This window comes from Eriocheir sinensis, chromosome 32 (assembly GCF_024679095.1).
Source record: "Eriocheir sinensis breed Jianghai 21 chromosome 32, ASM2467909v1, whole genome shotgun sequence".
Lineage (NCBI taxonomy): Eukaryota > Metazoa > Arthropoda > Malacostraca > Decapoda > Varunidae > Eriocheir > Eriocheir sinensis.
Window position 1 is genome coordinate 4,926,735 of NC_066540.1, and position 20,493 is coordinate 4,947,227.

Genomic DNA, 20,493 nt, shown 5'->3' on the forward strand with positions numbered 1-20,493 from the left:
TTACAACTGGAAGAAGGAAGTGGAGGAGCAAAACATTAAAAAAACTTTCACAATGATGGAAATAAAGTTGATCACAGAACACCCACCGTTATGCCAGATTCTTGCAGGCTGGTCTTGGCAGCCCTTGCGGCAAGGGAGCTGGAGGACCGCTGGGGGAGGGCTGACAGGAGATCCCACATGTCCTCAGGGTCAGGTTCCTCCTCCGTTTGACCGTCCACTGGTATCCTGGTTGAGGCCGAAGTCATCATCTCTGGAACATTCTTCATGATGGAGTTACTGATGAGGCCTTGGATGTAGGAACTGCAAGTGGTCAGGCTTTGCTGGTGTCCACCTGCAGCTCTCCTAATGGGTCTTTGGGTCTTCAGGGAAACATATGGTGATGCCATGATGGGTCTGCCCTGCACCCCCTTTGTGCTCTGGCTGTTTTCAGAATTTGTGTTGTCTTTCTTGTTTTCTGATATGGGCACAGGCTTGGGCGGTTCCATAATAAGGATGTCATCGTCACTATCGAATATAGCTTTGCTCACTGACTCTCTGTGCTTTGGACTGTAATTCCTTCTTTTCAGCCTTTCTTGTGTCCGATGGAGGGAGCTCTTCTTTTTCTGGGTTGTACTAAATTCTGAAATCATGTCATCTTCATCACTATCAGTAAGCCATCCATCTTCATCCTGTGACTCTGACTCTGACCCATCGGAAGAAAGACTTCTGTCAGAGACTTCTAGGTCACGTGCTTTTTTTGGCTGATTTGGTGATTCACCGGTGTTCGGAGGTTCATGCTGCATAAACTGACCTGTAACTTTATCTGTTCCTGCATCTGGATCAACATGTAATCTCTTCAGCACATTGCCTTCACTGCTGGGAACAATGCTGCTATTCTGCCCAGGTGACAACATGGCATCTATGGCCAGGTGTGTTGCAACAGAAGCCTTGGCGGGCACGCTTGACTCATTCCTTTGTCTCTTCGGTGACTTGACTGCATTTGAGATGTGCTCCCTTTTTCGGCTGTTATTCTGTCCCATCTTTTTCACTGTAGGATGTTCAACAGTTGACTCAGACTGTTGCATCGCCTTATGATGGAGTGAGGATTCAGTTCTTGTGCTACTCCTTGCTTTCTTATCCACTGTCTGCTGTTTTTCTATGGCTTTTTTCTCTTTTTCTTTGTTGTTAGTTTTTTTAGCTGTTTGGTCTACCTTTTTTCTTTTCTCTATGTTAGTAATTTTGTTGACAGTTTGTTCTACTTGTGTGTTTGCTTCCATGTTGCTGCCAGTATGAGTTCTTGTACTCTGTTCTCTTTCTTGGGCTTTTTTCTTCTCTTTTTTGGAAGTCTTTCCTGTAGTTGCTTCTGTTTCCTTGCCAGTACTAGTTTCACTGGGCACGTTTTGATTTACCATGATAAGCATCGTGTCCATGGTGTCAAGGAGGCAGATTATATGCTTCCCATATTCAACCCTATGCAGAATACCAGCAGTCCCTCCCACTGCCTCCTGCACCAACTTCACAATATCATCACTGCTCTCTTGAGGTCTTTGCTCCTCTTCTGCACCTCTAATACTGCACAGTGTCCTGGTTTCATTTGTTTTATTTACAGACAGGATGCCCTCACTGCCCCCACCAAGCCTTCTCAGCACTACACTACAGTCCTGAGTGTGGATCTTAAGAGTCCCTGTTGCTTTTTGTTTGAATGGTCTGCCTCTCTTTTGTGGCACATTGTTTTCATCACCTGACCTTGTGTTTGAAGTTTTGTCCTTGGTGGGGTTAAGACTCAATGTTTTATTCTTCTTGGATGGCCTGCCTCTCCGTTTCGGTTCTTTGTTTTCATCACCTGACCTTGTGTTTGAAGTTTTGTCCTTGGTGGGGTTAAGACTCAATGTTTTATTCTTCTTGGATGGCCTGCCTCTTCGTTTCGGTTCTTTGTTTTCATCACCTGACCTTATGTTTGAAGTTTTGTCCTTGGTGGGGTTAAGACTCGATGTTTTATTCTTCTTGGATGGTCTGCCTCTCCGTTTCGGTTTTTTGTTTTCATCACCTGACCTTGTGTTTGAAGTTTTGTCCTTGGTGGGGTTAAGACTCAATGTTTTATTCTTCTTGGATGGCCTGCCTCTTCGTTTGGGTTCTTTGTTTTCATCACCTGACCTTTTGTTTGAAGTTTTGTCCTTGGTGGGGTTAAGACTCAATGTTTTATTCTTCTTGGATGGCCTGCCTCTCCGTTTCGGTTCTTTGTTTTCATCACCTGACCTTGTGTTTGAAGTTTTGTCCTTGGTGGGGTTCACACTCAATGTTTTATTCTTCTTGGGTGGCCTGCCTCTCCGTTTGGGTTCATTCCTTGGGTTGTTCTGATTCAGATTTTCTTGACTCTCTGCCGCCATTTTTGCTTTGGGCTGTCTACCTCTCTTCCTTGATGTATCACCCTCATCGCTCACCTTCTGCACTGACTTTTGTTTGGGCGATCTACATCTTTTCTTTGATATATTACCCTCATCATTCACCTCCAGCACTGACTTTCTTTTGGAAGGTCTACCTCTTCTTCTTGGTAAGTTGCTCACATCTGAAAGCCTGTCCTGCACAGAAAGCTGCCTCAAATCAGCAGTTTTGTTTTGGGAAAGGCTTACTTCATCCACAGGTGCTTTTGCTTTCTTTCGAGACTTGTTTTCATCAGATGACCCCACTGTGTTTGTAATAAGATTATCAGAAAGTTTTCTCTTTTCATGCAATCTGCTGGGTAAATTCACCCTGGCATGGTAATGAGAGCCATCCCAAGTGGGGTCATCCTCATCAACCTCATTATCCTCTATCTCCTCACATATAAAGTCATCACTTAACCCAAGCTGTTGTTTCCTCCTCTGCAGTGATTCCTCTACTTCTCTAACAAGATCATCCTCATCACAACATGAATCTTGCCTCAATGAGATCGCTGGGGAGACAGTGCTGGTTTTTATGGTTGCACCTGTCCTGGAAAGGTTCTTCTGGGGGTATAAGGGAGTTGAACTTGGTTTGTTTTTGCTGTTGTGTGGAGACTGGTAGGGACATTCATCTAGTGGAGGAGGAAGTCCGTGTGCCAGGGAAATGTACCGCTCAATAACCTGGTTGAATGCTGTTTTATTCCTGTTGAGGATATCACGGTGTAGTGCCTCTGTCTGAAACTGGAATTGTAATAGAATTAGAGAATATATATGCCAGTCAGTTTTTAACATGAGTCTACATACAGCAATATATTGAAGGTAATGATAAAGTTCTCATATCCATTTCTTTCTCATCCCTCTTCCCATATTCAGTCCATGCCAAAGTTATCAATAAGGCAAAATTCTAAAATTTTCAGCATGTTACATTTACTGAGCCTCAAACCATTTGTGCTGACTAGTTTATATATATATATATATATATATATATATATATATATATATATATATATATATATATCTATATATATATATATATATATATATATAAAAAGAATACAGTAAACTCTTTAAGTCACACTTCTATACTCCAGATATTGGATACGGTGTTAATGAGTTTTCAGTAATGTCACTGACAAGTCAGACGGATGCATACAAAAGCAAATGAGACCAAAAGTGCTCAGTGATATGTTTTCCCAAAAGACAAACACTTTTTCACTGGTCAATCAGCGAGTAGTAGCCACAGCACCACAGCAGTCAAATTCCTGAAGGAATTTTTTTTTGAAGAATGAAATATTCAGTCCATGCCAAATCTCTTTGAGACCCAGAAAGTTGGTGTTGTATGAAGAAATATTTATTTTCTTGTTATTTCACATTAAATAAAAACTGAAAATGACATAAGGCAAGGGAAAGAAGGGAAGATGCTGCATTTTCTAAAGACATTTTGCATCTTTTTGATCCTAGGCAGCGTTGTCCAATTATTTTGTAGCTGTGACTTTAATCCCGGAGCAGTGCTGTTTTTTTGTATGCTGGTGAATTTCTTGCATCATCTCTTAACATAATCATCATGTGCAGGTGAGGAAATATATATTTTTACAATATTATAGTTGACATCAATCTAAAACAAGGAGAAAATTAGATTTGGCTCAGAACTCATATACATGCAAACTGTAAACATAACTCTTGCCACACAGAACGCATCTGCCGCTGGATGTGGGGCATATACAAAGGATTAAGCACAGGTGATCTGTATTCTGTAGTCATCCTCTAGGAACAAATCGTCAAATTCCTCCATCTTCATACTTCCAATAGTGTGCAATCTGTACTGGAATCTGAAGTGATGTACATGACAGTTTTTCCCGGGCGGTGGTGCCTGTCATCAGGCAGAAGGGTTGTAATTCATTTTCAGCACTATTGCTGTGTTGTATGCTTCCGTTTGACTTGTCAGTGACATTACTGAAATGTTTTTAAATCAGACTATTTCAGGAGTCCAGACACATATCCATAAATCAGACCAAAATCCCTCACAAAGCCATGTCAGAGAATAATCTAGTTCTAGTAAATTACCATGCAGAGAACCACCAACATGCCAGCATTTCTCCCCCATGGACACCACCCCAAGCACCACCACCAGGACCACATTCTCAAGAAGACCCACCCTACAGGAACTTAATGACTCAAGGCTAGAGGCTGCAGAACGCTTAGCCTCAGACCTTACTATTACAGGGGGGTCGTCTAATATGCGAGAATATGGGCGGTTCAAAGCCTCGCATATCGCAAATTCGCATATTAGGAACCTTAAAAAGCATGTAAATAATGGTATATGGGCGGTCAGCCACATTTTTTTAACTTAGTTTCCAATGTAATAAACTGCTTTTTCGAGTTCTTTGGAGGCGCCATAATAACAACAACAGCAACAACAATAGCCCACAGGCTAGCTTGCACACAGCACAGACACAGCTTGTGAGAGCAATGGCTGCTTTAGACGTACTGATGAAGAGAACACGAGCCGCCTCAGAAGTAGAGGTGCCAGATTGCGCCATTGTTTATTTCCCTTCCTTCGGGAAGTGAGTAACAGCAAGTTCATTATTTGGTAGGAAATGGATGTTAGCGAAGTCGGGAACATGAAATGAATGAAAAAAAAACTTTTCTCTTACTACCAAGTCAAGTCACCACCCACTTTCCACTCCCCAACGGGCCCCGTGTGCCACCCCCCAAGGGGGGGAGGGAGGGAGGAAGGAGGTCGCATATGAGGTGGTTCGCATATCCCAAGTTCGCATATCAGGCGACCCCCCTGTATTTCCGACTGGGGCAAGAGGAACCTGGTGTCCTTCAATGCCTCAAAAACACAGTTTCTCCACCTATCCACGTGACACAATCTTCCAAACAACTATCCCCTATTCTTTGACAACACCCAGCTATCACCTTCCTCAACACTAAACATCCTCGGTCTATCCTTAACTCAAAATCTCAACTGGAAACTTCATATCTCATCTCTTGCTAAATCAGCTTCCTCGAGGCTGGGCGTTCTGTACCGTCTCCGCCAGTTCTTCTCCCCCGCACAGTTGCTGTTCATATACAGGGGCCTTGTCCGCCCTCGTATGGAATATGCATCTCATGTGTAGGGGGCCTCCACTCATACAGCTCTTCTGGACAGAGTGGAGGCTAAGGCTCTTCATCTCATCAGCTCTCCTCCTCATACTGATAGTCTTCTACCTCTTAAATTCCGCCGCAATGTTGCCTCTTTCCATCTTCTATCGATATTTCCACGCTGACTGCTCTTCTGAACTTGCTAACTGCATGCCTCCCCCCCTCCCGCGGCCCCGCTGCACTCGACTTTCTACTCATGCTCATCCCTATACTGTCCAAACCCCTCATGCAAGAGTTAACCAGCATCTTCACTCTTTCATCCCTCATGCTGGTAAACTCTGGAACAATCTTCCTTCATCTGTATTTCCTCCTGCCTACAACTTGAACTCTTTCAAGAGGAGGGTATCAGGACATCTCTCCTCCTGAGTCTGACCTTGCTTTTGGACACCTCTTTTCTTTCTTTCTTTCTTAGGAGCAGTGAGTAGCGGGCTTTTTTTGTTATTGTTTTCTTTTTTGTGTGTGCCCTTGAGCTGCCTCCTTTGTTGTAAAAAAAAAAAAACACCTTAAGGGAGGCGACTACTGGGTATTTTTGACGAATATATTTAAAATCGGACGAGTACATGTTTTTCGCTCAGCGTGGCCGGGAAACCCTAAATTACCATGTGGTGAGGTTTGTTTTCGTAAAATTAAAACCCCTCCCCCATGGGGGGGCTTTTGCGTCATAGTCGGACATGCGCGTCATAAGACGCTCATGTCAACATATGCAGTATCATTCGTATATACGTAAAAATTGCATTAGAATATTTTATTTCTTCGTAAATTTTGTCATCTGTCATCCTCTCTTCTTCGTGCGGAGAGGCAGGGGAGGAAGAGAGGTGCCACCGCGCCAGTGCCAAGCGAGACACAGACGGGAAGAGTACATCGTATTTTCTCTCCTCTCCAACCAAAAAAATGTCCTTACAAATGATGTACAAGCGCAAGGCAAACAGAAAAAGTCACCAACATCAAGAGGTCTTATGGAGTGGCCAAACCTCAGATAACAAGCAAGAGAGTAGCGTAGAAGCAAGGCACTCCCACGAGGCACTCCCGCGGCACACGCGCTACGCGCGAGTGCCACGGGCCCAGATGCCTGATCATTCTCCAGCAAGTCAACAAGATATACACAATAATATGTAAAAATTTCATGCCAATTAAATAAATGCAAATGGCAGGACAGGAATGAAATGTAAAAAAATCTTTAGGAGCCAATATCTCGAAAATTAGTGTAGTGCGGTGACTATGCCTGATGAACAAGCCTCCCATAACCCACTTAGCCAGGGGGGTACCTCTTTGGCCGACTCGGTAAGGAGTGGCTCTCCCGTCACGCTGGTTGTGGTTCAATCCCAGGCAGCCGGCGAAATACCCTAATCTTGATTAATTTCTCGTGTGTTTCGATACACGCAGAGGACGTGTGGGACCGAGAGAGTAATAGAAAAAAGAGAATAGAAAATCTCGTCATTAAATTAGTTTTTTAAACTTAAAATAATTTCACAAAATCAGTAAAAAGTCTGATTGACTTTTGTTAGGGATCTGTTGAAACTACAACTAAAGGGCAATTTTTAGTTGGAAATAGATTTTCAATAATGTCAAAAGAAAATGGGACACAGAGAGGAGAAAATAATAATTGACAAAAGATAGTAATTTTTTTTCTTCGAAGACAAAACAAAAAATCAAAAAGTTACTTCCAACAAAATGTAGATAGGTAAACAAAGTTTCTATGGTATTTTTTTCAAACCGATTAACTGAAAATTGAAGCCTGTAGAACATAAAAACGAAAAATACGCTTTGTTCGAGTCTCTCCTAAACTTCACCCAAATTTGATGAAATTCACAGAATAAGAAACCTTTACAGTAACAAATAACATACTAAGATTTCAAAGCTATTGGACGTACCATATGCGCAGCAGGACCCCCCGTAGTCACCCCCTTTACCTATCAGATACTATCCTGCTGTTATAAAAATAGTAACCAATCTCCATTTACTTATTAAAACCTCAAAAACAACTGACTTGCAACGGAAATTGTGATCAGAGTGTGATCCCAGACGGTGTCACAATATTCTATGTGTGGCCGAACGAGTGATTTGTATGCAAGAATTTTGATGTTTGTGTTACACCTGCTAAGGTTCCTACGCAGGAACCCCAGGGCTCTGTGAGCTTTGGCCCTGATGCTGCTCACGTGTGTGTTCCATCGCATGCCTGCTGAGATATGTACTCCCAAGTATTTGTGTGAAGAGACAGTGTTTAGGTTTGTGTCATGGAGTTTGTTAATGAGGGAATAGATTTGTTAGTACTTATGAAACAGATGTGATAGCATTTGTCTGGTCTAAACGTCATCTGCCACTTGGCTTCCCAGTCTTCAAGTGCAGCCAAATCGTCCTGGAGTCGAAGACAGTCATCCCTATCTAAAATGGGTCGATAAACTAAACTGTCACCTGCAAAAAGTCTAGTAGAAGAGGTAAGTGATAGTGGGAGATCATTAATGTAAGAAAGGAAAAGAAGGGGGCCCAAGACAGTGACTTGAGGTATCCCAGAAGTTACAGGAATAGATGAGGATTGACTACCATCAAGAACAACTCTTTGCTTGTGGGTAGTCAAAAACGTGGTAATCCAGTTAGAAAGTTGTCCTCGTATGCCATAGTATTCTAATTTAGCTAAAAGTCTTTGGTAGGAAACTTTGTCGTAGGCTTTGGCAAAGTCAAGTATTAAGGCATCAACTTGTTTAATTTTGGGGTTGTTAAGGGACTGCAAAATGTCGTGTGTGGTCACAAGTAATTCAGTCTCGCACGAACGTTTGGGCTGAAAGCCGTTGCTGACTGTCAGTCAGTATATTTTGCCCATCAAAGTGGGCCATTATATGTCCATGAATTATACGTTCTAAAATTTTGCAGGGAACTGAGGTTAGTGAAATAGGTCTATAATTAGCAGGGAGGGTTCTGTCTTCGGATTAAAAAATTGGTGACACATTTGCCAAAAGCCAGTCAGTGTCAACCTCAGATAATAGTTTCTCAATTCCTCCTCATCATCATCATTTCATCGACGCCTGCTCCTTGGAGCTCCCACCAGGGGATGGCCATGGCAGAAGAGTTTCCAACTTTCTCTATCCAGACACTCCCTCCTTGCCTGCTCAAAGTTTCTCAAGGATCTTTCACCCTTTTTCCTGACATACTCTTGCACTCTATCTCTCCATTTCACTAGAGGTCATCCTCTAGCATTCCCTCCCTCTATCTCACTCACATACACCCTTCTGGTCATCTTACTCTCCTCCATTAGCTCCATGTGGCCAAACCACTTCAAAGTCTGTCGCTTCACTTCTTCCACCACTCCACACTTCTTCCCTTCAACCCCGTGACACATTCCAAAACACTCGTACACACTTTCATTACTCATTCCATCCATTCTACTCACACCACAAGCACTCCTCAAATAACTCATTTCCACTGCCTGCACTCTAGACATCTGACTTTCATTCCAGCCCCACGTTTCACATGCATATGTGAGGGTTGGTACTATTATTGTATTTCTCAAATCCCTCTGTACCTCCATGCTCACACTTCTACCGGTCATGATTCGTCCCGAAGACCCTACCACCCTTCTTCCTTGCAATGCCCTTTCTCTTATCTTTCCCTTCATATCATCATGCAAACACCTAACTGATCCAAGGTACTTAAGGCCGCTTTCACAGTCCTTTTGTTTGTGTTGATCATGGCGACAATTGCTGCTATAGAATTTCCACGTGAAACTGGCCAGTGGGGTAGTGGCGGCTGCAGGGTTAACCTAGCCCCGCACCTTACCACACACTCTCAACACCTCTCACTTCCTCTGTAGCCGCCACTACCCCATCGGCCAGTTTCACGTGGAAAACTATAGTATCGATCAGCGCCATTGGTAATGATCAAAACAAACAAAACGACTGTGAAAGCGGCCCTTAAACTCATTGATCTCCTCCATTTCTTCACCATTCAAAATTATTTTGCATTCTTTGTCACATTCAATTCCCACTCTATATGGGCATACAAAATCTACAACCTCACTTCTACTTCGCTCACAAACCATCACTTTACTCCTGAAGGTGTCGAGTCAACAAAATTATTGGCCAAGAGAGGTAGAGAAAGGCTACAGGTGGCTCTTTTCCATCTCTTACTCGTCTTCAGTCACCTATTCCCTCCTCTCCCCTACACGACCACAGCCTACCACCACCATACCCTCCAGCCCTGTGTCTCCTGAAGGTGTGTAGTAATGAAACATACTGGCCGAGAGAGGTAGAGAAAGGCTGTGGCTCTTTTCCATCTCTCACTCGTCTTCAATCACCTATGCCCTCCTTTCCCCTACATGACCACAGCCTACCACCACCATATCCTCCAGCCCTATGTCTCCTGAAGGTAGGTAGTCAACGAAATATATGGGCCGAAAGAGAGGTAGAGAAAGGGAAAGATGAGGACGAAGACATAGGGCACGGCTCTTTACCTTCTATTCCTTGTCCATCACCACTCATTTTCTCCTTTCCCCTACATGTCTACACACCCACAGCCTACCACCATCAGCCCTGTGTCTCCTGAAGGTGTGTAGGCAGCAAAATAAACTAGATAAGCGGTAACTCACCAGGTCGGGAAGCGGCATTTTGAACGGACGCTGTTTGTTGACACTTGATTCACGGGAGTTTGAGGAATTGAAGCAGCGTGGCTTGCTGCTCCGAAGAACCCGCATATTTTTCTGTGATAAATAAAGGTTTTCCAACATTATTATCTTATAAACATCATCAAAGTTGACATAAAACTGAGGAAATAAATAAGATACAATATAAGGAGAGGGAGATATATTCACATAAAAATCATATAAATACATTGACAGTCGTAACAAAGTATTAATATACTGTAATATAAATTGTTTCTCTCTCATCATCATTTCATCGACAGCAGAAGTTTCCAACTTTCTCTATCCAGACACTCCCTCCTTACCTTCTCAAAGTTTCTCCCTAACGTACTCTTGCACCCTATCCCTCCATTTCACTGGAGGTCGTCCTCTAGCATTCCCTCCCTCTATCTCACTCACACACACCCTTCTGGTCATCTTAGTTTCCTCCATTCGCTCCATGTGGCCAAACCACTTTAAAGTCTGTCACTTCACTTCTTCCACCGCTCCACGCTTCTTCCCTTCACCCCTGTGACACATTCCAAAATGCTCGTACACACTTTCATTACTTATTCCATCCATTCTCCTCACACCACAAACACTCCTCAAATAATTCATTTCCACTGCCTGCACTCTAGACATCTTGAGTTTCATTCCAGGCCCACATTTCACTTGCATATGTGAGGGTTGGTACTATCATTGTATTTCTCAAATCCCTCTTTACCTCCATGCTCACACTTCTACCAGCCATGATTCATCCCAAAGACTCTACCACGTACCCTTCTTCCTTGTAATGCCCTTTCTCTTATCTTCCCCTTCGTACCACCATGCTTACACCTAACTGATCCAAGGTACAGTCAGCTTCATTAAAACCTCGGCCACCTCAGCAGACTCTGCCTCGCAAATCTCCTTGAAGGCGACACCTGCCAACTCCTACGCGATGACAGCTGTCATCTTGCTGTGATTGGCTAGATCCCCTAAGAGCTCTGCCTATGTGACCTGCCATGCCCTATCCTACCCCTTCTCTCTCTCTCTCTCTCTCTCTCTCTCTCTCTCTCTCTCTCTCTCTCTCTCTCTCTCTCTTTAAGGCACATCCACACCAGGAATCTTTGAATGACAACAATGTATCCCAGACGTTTCCCAAGTGTTTCAGGAAGCAGTTGAGAAACAACTTGGATACATTCAGGAAATAATCTAGAAACATTGAAAGAGAATGTATGTGTAATTTACCACAGACTGATCAAGTGTTGGACTCGTAATCGCCAGCAGGTACCTTCCCGACATGAGCAAGTGCACTTTAGCATCTGTCATGAATTCCTTATTTCAAGAAATAGCCCGTGGAAAATTCCATGGAAGTCCCCACCATTTTATTTAGAGAGTGGGAAATAAGTCCTTAGAAGGCGGGAAATTTCTACCTACCTACCCAGACCCAGGACAGGCGGGAGCAGGAGCTTATTCAAATACTTATTGCCTATTGCTGCCAATACTGAAATATTCATGGGATGCATGACCCACTATTACTTAGTGCATGGTGTTAGGTTATTGATAAATAATAACCCATAGCCGTTAGGGCGTTAGTATAAGTGTTACACAGAACGAGAGATGTCAGCTGTGGCGAGTGCTGGCATCTTGACCGCGGGCCGTGGCGGGTCGCCCCTTGACCTGTGCCCTCTTCTCCAAGTGCTCTCGTGCTGACCAGACACGCTTTCTTCCTCTCCCGCCCACGTGTTTTACATCGCAGTGGTCTTCCTACCACCTGCCATATCCACAAGTCAGGTGAGTGTGTACTGTAGGCAAGGGAAGCCCTTGGGAGGTTACGAGAGGCGTGTTTGCTGTGCGGAGCACCTTGGAAAGTTACGAGAAGAGGCTGGAGGACTCCACCGTGCACGGGCAGACCATGTGGCAGCAGGGTGCAGCTTCTGGCGCGCCCTTCCACGCAGCTAAGTACAGTTCGTGCCTAGGATAGTTTAAGCTAAACAAGTAACGAGAAAGGGGATGTGAGTCTGAGAACTCAATTTTCGGATAATTTAGTTTATATTTTTATTGCTGAGAATACATAGAGATTTTCAGAAGTCCAGACCTTTTTCAAGAACCCCACATCGTCAATCTGTGTGTGTGTGTGTGTGTGTGTGTGTGTGTGTGTGTGTGTGTGTGTGTGTGTGTGTGTGTGTGTGTTCCTGTGTGCATGTGTGTGTGTGTGTGTGTGTGTATGTGTGCATGTGCATGTGCTTGCATGCGTGTGTGTGTGTGTGTGTGATTTTCAAGTCTTGATAGTAAAGTATAAACTATTTTTATATTCCAGTCAGATTTCATTATATATTTATGGATGTGAGAGAGAGAGAGAGAGAGAGAGAGAGAGAGAGAGAGAGAGAGAGAGAGAGAGAGAGAAGGGAGGGGGGCACACCCTGACCGCTGGGAGTGACCTCCTTCAGGGGTGTGGGGATAAAGACATCCCACACCTCACTCATGGGGAAAAGGGATTGGGATTATAATTATCATTCATTCACATACTTCAATATCTAGCTAATTATAGGTGTGTGTATGTGTGTGACTATATATATATATATATATATACACATATACATATATATATATATATATATATATATATATATATATATATATATATATATATATATATATATATATATATACACCCACACCCACATTTATACATATATACATGTACACCCACACCCACACCTGCATACGTGTACGCGCGAGTCCGCAAAAGTTTCTCATTTTTAATCTCAAATACTTCCCAACTGTTTCTCAGGACCGCCCACACCAGGAAAGTTTGTATGGAACCTCAGCTTTGACATTTCAAAGGTGTTAATGAGGCTTGTAAAAGGATCTTCACCTGTCAGATTATAGCTGCAGGCTGATGGAGGCTGGAATGCCTTTTCTGTGCCTGTTATCGATTCGTGGTATTTTGGGAGCCACCGTTCATAATTGTTCTTCAAAATCTGTGGTTGACCTTCCAAGAAAATTATTAATTAATTAAACCCTGCTCCATTAACTCGTGGCTCCGCCAAAAGTAAGTCATTCTGTAATGCTCAACTTTCTATAAACTACCGCAACCATACGCGTTTCCTTGTCTTCTTCTTGCTCTCCAGTGAGTGCAATAATAAGTAAAACACAGAGGCCATTGCAGCAGTCTTCGCACACACCGACATCCTGAAAACAACCCTGAGGTGTGGACAGGAAACATTATTTCCTGAGGTATGCGGGTGAAGTGTTTTCACCTCAGGGAGCTAGACGTCCTTGCCCTGCATAGTCTCAGGTCACCCTTGGACAAGGTGTAATACCTGATATGTCTCCCGTGCCAGGGTCACGGTGAAGCCTCTGGGCAGCAGCAGTGGTGGATTGGACTGCAGGCAGAGGATCTCTTTATGAGAAAATGGCTGGAGTTCCAGGGTCCTAGTCAGCTGGACCGTGCCTAATTATTTAGGCCTGCGGTGTAGAGGAGTGTGGCGACCTCTACACTAAAGAGCCTCCCTGGGAACCAGTTGTCGGTGTGAGCTCCCCGTCCCCCCCCTCTATCGACGGTACTCCCATCCCTATTCTGCATAACAGCTGGTTCTTGTTTTCTCCTGAAAGAGATGTCTTCCGTGGGCCATTTGAGGTTGTACCTCCCGGCTTCTAGGTGGAGTTTCTGAGGGTTTTTCTTATAGTCAAGGAATATTTCAGCTTTTTGGTCTCTCAGGAAGGGCGTCTGATACTCTCTAGAGTTGGTGGAGAACACCTGGTGACAGGTGCCACTGGCCAGGCCTCGAAAGTGTCGCAGAGTTGGGTTAGACGTTTCGGAATGTGGGAACGAATTGCTGGTTCCTCTCCTCCCTTGCCAGCTCTGCTCTGTGTGACTACGCCGGCCCCGGTCTACAGGACAAAACTTCGAGGACAATAGCTGAAAAGCGCCGGGTTGTGAAAGTTTCTCTCGTGACCGAGGCTCAGGACAAACGATTGGTCTTTGAGGCGTTTTCAAGACCCTGTGGAAGAACTCCCAGTGTTGGAGGCATCTAACACAGCAGTATCTAATTTCCATGCACAATTTTTATCCAACTCAATTTATGCTTTTAATATTTGCCCAAACTGTAAACTCACTTAAATTTCTAACAATGCCTTCGAGCCTTAAGTGTGACGTCTGTCCTGGACGATTTGCAGCTCAATTCTTCCAGCTGAGTAAAACTTGCTGCCTCTGCATTCAAAGATTACAACTTCAGAAGGCTGTGACTGAATGGAAAGTCAAATATAATGATCTTGAAAAGAAATTCGAAGCCCTTCAGGAATTTGTTTCAAATAATGTGGCAGTGACTCCACCATCGATGGTGGAGAGGCCCTCCACCGAGACTGTGCCCTCTCCAGATGAATCTCCTGCTTCACGGGAGGACGTGTTACCTGCCTCACAGGTTGACTCCCAGCCTGCCTCACAGGCTAACCCCCAGCCTGCCTCACAGGCTAACCCCCAGCCTGCCTCACAGGCTAACCCCCAGCCTGCCTCACAGGCTAACCCCCAGCCTGCCTCACAGGCTAACCCCCAGCCTGCCTCACAGGCTAACCCCCAGCCTGCCTCACAGGCTAACCCCCAGCCTGCCTCACAGGACAACCGCCAGCCTGCTTCACAGGCTGCCCCCCCGCCTGCTTCACAGGCTGTCCCCCCGCCTGCTTCACAGGCTAACCCCCAGCCTGCTTCACAGGCTAACTCCCAGCCTGCCTCACAGGACACCTTCCAGCCTGCCCCACTGAACGCTTCTCTTCCTGCATCACAGGATGTCGGGTTCCAACCTGTAAGGAATGGAGCCAAATCGAAGCAGGCTACCAAGCATTTACTGACCCCCACTACCTTCAATAGGTTCCAGGTGCTGGCAGGCACCATGGAGGATGAGTTTGGGACTCGCCTAGTTGGAGACTCCATGGTTCGTGGCCAGCTGGTTGAGTTCTGTGGTCGTTCATCAAACGGCCGCAGAAAACATTACTGTTATCCAGGTGCCAGACTGGACGACATAACCGCAGCGTGCGATGATGTCACGAGAAATGACGACCGAAACACCCTCTTTGTCATTCACGCAGGGACGAATGACGTATAGACAACCCGTTCTGAGGAACTGCTTGAGAAATACCGCCACATGATCAAGCAGTATAAACGTAAAACGGATGCCAGTAACATCATAATCTCAGGAATCCTCCCGAGGGTCGGTGTCGAATCTAGCTTTTACAGTAAGGCCTTCAGCACAAACAACAGACTTCAGTCCCTTTGCTCACAAGAAAACGTCCAGTTTGCTAACTTGTGGAACAATTTTTACTACGATTCAGACTTGTTCCTTCCTGATGGCAACCACTTAAACCCTGTTGGAGCAGCCCGTTTCGGGAGGCTGCTCTCTGACCAAGTGGCTCTTCGAAAGCCAAAAAATGCGGAGGCAAGAACACCAGCAGCTCCACTGTAAGGGAGCACTCAACCCGCGAAACCCCCGACTCGAATCACATTAAAGCTTGCTATGTAAACGCTCGCAGCCTACGTGACAAATTTGAAGACTTAGAAGTCCTCGCAGCTACAAATCATTATGACATCATTGGAGTCACAGAATCTTGGATAGACACTTCAAATAGAGATTTCATTGCGGAATATAGATTATCGGGTTATACCATCTTTAGTCATGAAAGAGAGAACAGACAGGGTGGAGGCGTTATCTTTTATATCCACAACTCTCTCCATCCAGTATCTGTGAAAACAGATATTATAACCAATGTAGACACGGTCTTCATTGAAATTAAAAATAAATCTTGTAAAATAGTAATTGGACTTGTCTACAGACCGCCAAGGCAGACTCTTGATATCGACCACGCATTAAGTGAATTATTTTTAGAAACAAGTAGCAGTTGCGAGGCAGTAATTGTTGGGGACTTTAACTTGCCAGTGAAAAGATGGGGTGAACCGTTGAACTGTCATACAGGGCTCGACCTGAACACAAATTTACTAGAAAGTGATTTGCATCAACACGTTCAAGAACCGACTCGGGAAAATAATATACTTGACCTTATCTTTTCAACGACAGCTGATCTAGGTAACGAAGTAAATGTTTGTCCAATTTTTAGTTCTAGCGATCACCGAACAATCACATTCAGCATCAATATGAAAGAAAATAAAGTAACTCCTAGCAAAGACAAGGTGCCTGATTATCAGAGAGCGAATTTCGTAAGACTCCAATCAATTCTAAATAATTCTGACTGGACTGAAATCTCGGCAGAAACAGATATTGATAAATCTTGGGGGGCCTTCACCACAATACTGAACAATGCCATAAGCATATGCGTACCCTATCGTAACAGACGTTCAGCTTTTAAGAAGAAACCCAAATGGTGGAATAACGAAATTCAAAATAGCCTATCTCTTAAAAAATGCGTATACAGTACAGGGGGGGGGTCGTCTAATATGCGAGAATATGGGCGGTTCAAAGCCTCACATATCGCAAATTCGCATATTAGGAACCTTAAAAAGCATGTAAATAATGGTATCTGGGCGGTCAGCCACATTTTCCAATGTAATAAACTGCTTTTTCGAGTTCTTTGGAGGCGCCATAATAACAACTACAGCAACAACAATAGCCCACAGGCTAGCTTGCACACAGCACAGACACAGCTTGTGAGAGCAATGGCTGCTTTAGACGTACTGATGAAGAGAACACGTGGAGCCGTCTCACAGAGTAGAGTTGCCAGATTGCGCCATTGTTTATTTCCCTTCCTTCGGGAAGTGAGTAACAGCAAGTTCATTATTTGGTAGGAAATGGATGTTAGTGAAGTCGGGAACATGAAATGAATGAAAAAAAAAACTTTTCTCTTACTACCGAGTCAAGTCACCGCTCCCACGTGCTCACAGAGTTGCCAGATTGCGCCATTGTTTATTTCCCTTCCTTCGGGAAGTGAGTAACAGCAAGTTCATTATTTGGTAGGAAATGGATGTTAGCGAAGTCGGGAACATGAAATGAATGAAAAAAAAACTTTTCTCTTACTACCGAGTCAAGTCACCGCTCCCACGTGCTCCACCCCCCAAGGGGGGGAGGGAGGGAGGAAGGAGGTCGCATATGAGGTGGTTCGCATATCCCAAGTTCGCATATCAGGCGACCCCCCTGTAGCTACATATCAATTCAGAGTGAGGCTGACAAACTAGAGTTGGACAGAATTTGCCGCGAAACCAAGAAATTAATAAAACAAAGCAAGAAAAATCTTGAAGAATATATAGCGGAAACGAGTAAATCTAATCCTAAAGAATTTTTTAGCTATGTAAATAATAAAAAGTCACTAACTTGTGGTATTGGACCGCTTGCTAATGATAATGGTAACTACACGAACAATGAAAATGAAATGGCTACAATCCTAAATAACTTTTTCGCATCCGTATTTACCGACGAAGATTGTTTATCACCTCAACCACTGGAGGTTAGAAGGACCGAAAAGATGTTAAGTGGTGTGCTCATCGTAGAAAGTGACATTTTACACACAATTGAAAAGATTAAAGTAAGCAAAGCTCCTGGTCCAGACAAAATTACCCCTAGGGTCTTAAAAGAAATCAAACATCAAATTTGTAAACCGCTCTCCATCATATTCAATAAATCTTTAACAGCTGGAAAAGTTCCGTCGGATTGGAAACTTGCAAATGTCACACCAATTTTTAAAAAGGGGGACAAGTCTCATCCAGGAAACTATCGACCAATTAGCCTGACATCGATTGTTTGTAAGTTAATGGAGACTATCATTCGCGACAATATGGTGAAATTCTTCGAAGAAAATAATATGATAAATAATTCGCAACATGGCTTCTGTAGTAAACGTTCGTGTCTAACTAACTTGATTTTTTTCATTATATTTTTGAGGTGTTCGATGAAAGAAGATCAGTAGATATCATATATCTGGATTTTCAAAAGGCATTTAATAAGGTCCCACACCAACGATTACTCAGCAAACTATGGGCGCACGGTATCTCGGGTAACATTCACAATTGGCTTGTGGACTGGCTCTCTGAGCGGAAACAGAGGGTAGTTCTAAACGGTGTTACATCTAACTGGCTCGACGTCAGAAGCGGCGTACCTCAAGGATCAGTGCTTGGCCCCATGCTCTTCTTAATTTATGTTAATGATACTGATGATGGACTCACTTGCAAAGTATCAAAATTTGCTGATGACACAAAAATTGCTAGTAAAGTAACTGCGACACTCGACGAAGAAGCTTTACAATCAGATCTAGATCGACTTGCACGTTGAGCCAATCAATGGCAAATGAAATTTAACGTTGACAAATGTAAAGTGTTGCACATCGGAAAAAATAAAATCGCGTTCGGTACGTAATGAATGGCCAACAACTTTCTGCAGTAAGTAAAGAAAAGGATCTTGGAATCACTATATCAAGCGATTTAAAGCCCGGTCAGCATTGTTCACAGATAGTTAAAACTGCAAACAAATTGGTTGGCTTCATCGGACGAGTCTTTAATAATAAAACGGAAAAAGTAATATTAAAACTATAATTCATTGGTTCGACCCCATCTAGAGTACTGTGTACAGTTTTGGTCTCCCTACTACAGAAAAGACACAGAAAAGTTGGAACGGGTTCAACGAAGAGTAACAAAGATGATTCCTAGGTTGAGAAATTTATCATATGAACAAAGGCTTAAAGAAGTAAATTTATTCAGTCTATCAAAACGAAGAATGCGAGGCGATCTAATAGAAGTGTTTAAAATGTTTAAAGGATTCAGTGATATTAATGCGGAAGATTACTTTACAATTGATCGATCAAATAGAACAAGAAGAAATCACAATTTGAAGATAAGTGGTAAAAGATTCTCGTCGCACAAAGCTAAACATTTCTTCAATCAAGTTGTTAATGTTTGGAACTCTCTACCTTGTGATGTCGTTGATAGTACAACAGTTGCGGCCTTCAAGAATAGATTAGACAAGTGTTTTGAATCCAACCAGCAACTAAGATATTACTCATTGTCATAATAACATTAAGTTCTTTCGAATACTGGTGTGCTTGTCCGCTTTTATCGCCCGGTTAGTGGTAGCAGTAATGGTAGTTCTTTCCTCTTTCCTACATAATTTCCATGCAGTTTTTCTATGCTGTATGGTTCTTTTTCCTTTCCTGCCAGCTTTGGCTGGAGGGATGGGGGGGTGGGGAATAGCCTTCGCCTTTGCTGTCCTTCATCTTCCACCTTTGATTAAATAGTTAGTGTAGCTTGTCACAAACAGCCTCGTTAGTGTAATGGCCCGAAATGTACTACAATTGTAATGGTATTTTTCCCCATGTAAATAGAGTTAACCTGGGGTGTTTGCGCAACCAGTTATATATGTATGTGGGTTTCTCATGAGAGAGAGAGAGAGAGAGAGAGAGAGAGAGAGATAGGAAAGAAGGAAGTACACAAGAGAAGGAGAAAAAAATGAAAAGTATGAGAGGAGAGAGAGAGAAAGAAGTTTGAGAGAGAAGGGAGAGAGAGAGCGAGAGGGAAGAGATGGGGGTTGAAACAAAGAGGTCTGTTGTGCTCCCATATCTCCCCTACAATCTGTAGTGTCAACAAAATTCAGAGGTGTCAGGGGTCAAAACAGGGTATCGTTGCCAAAAGCGGTCAATCTGCCTTCTTTTAATTATTGCGGGAGAACGGTAAATATTTATAATGGGAATAAAATACCAGTGACCTTATATTGATATTGGAGGCCTACCAAGGAAATCTCAGGTCTCAAGCAGGCCTAACCTGCGGTCAGTTTGTCACTCCGTGACGTCACACCAAGGCATTTTGGGGCCGAGACTAACGCCCCTTCCTCGCACTAGGTTGTGGGAGCGAGCTCATTCTCACGAGCGACATCGCCCCTTTCAGGTGAGGAAAGAACTGTTCACGGTGTTCAACTCACTTTGGCTATAATACTATAACTGAGACTGGATTATCACAAGCGACATCGCCCCTTTCAGGTGCGCCAAAGGCAAGCCTGACAGATGGGAAGCTGGGCGTCGTCCAGACCAAGGCCAACATGCAGCAGTAAACACTTTTGAAGCTGCGTTGTGGGGGATTGCCTGTGGCAGGGTGTGTGAAGAGAGGAAGGAGAAGGCCAAAAGGGTGGTATGTGTGTCGTTCTCAGGGGTAACAATGGATAAGCGCAAACACTCACTAGTTTTAGTTAGGACTTAATTAAGATGTGGAATGGTGGAGTCTGTGTTTCCCCGTGTGGGTGGAAACAGTTATTATGTTGGTGCTACTTATTGCCATGTGTGCATGTTAGTTTAAGGTGTTACTGTTAACCTGTATTCATGGTATTTACAAGTGTAATTAGTGATGTAAGATACGTAAGCTAACCTCTA

General features: G+C 43.7%; 1 protein-coding gene across 13 annotated transcripts in view; it reads right to left on the reverse strand.

The window, feature by feature from the left end:
• Positions 1 to 20,493, reverse strand: part of LOC127006077 (uncharacterized) — a 115,903-nt gene that overhangs the window by 36,108 nt on the left and 59,302 nt on the right. For 9 of the 13 annotated variants that reach the window (XM_050875571.1, XM_050875566.1, XM_050875565.1 and 6 more), the window contains 3 exons: positions 10,126 to 10,236; positions 2,027 to 3,140; positions 87 to 1,924 (listed from right to left, as the gene is read on the reverse strand). In XM_050875571.1, the coding sequence (XP_050731528.1) occupies positions 87 to 1,924; positions 2,027 to 3,140; positions 10,126 to 10,236 (3,063 nt within the window). Of the gene's footprint in view, positions 1 to 86; positions 2,002 to 2,026; positions 3,141 to 10,125; positions 10,237 to 20,493 lie in introns of those variants that run through there. The other 4 variants (XM_050875568.1, XM_050875569.1, XM_050875573.1 and 1 more) reach the window with 4 other exon arrangements.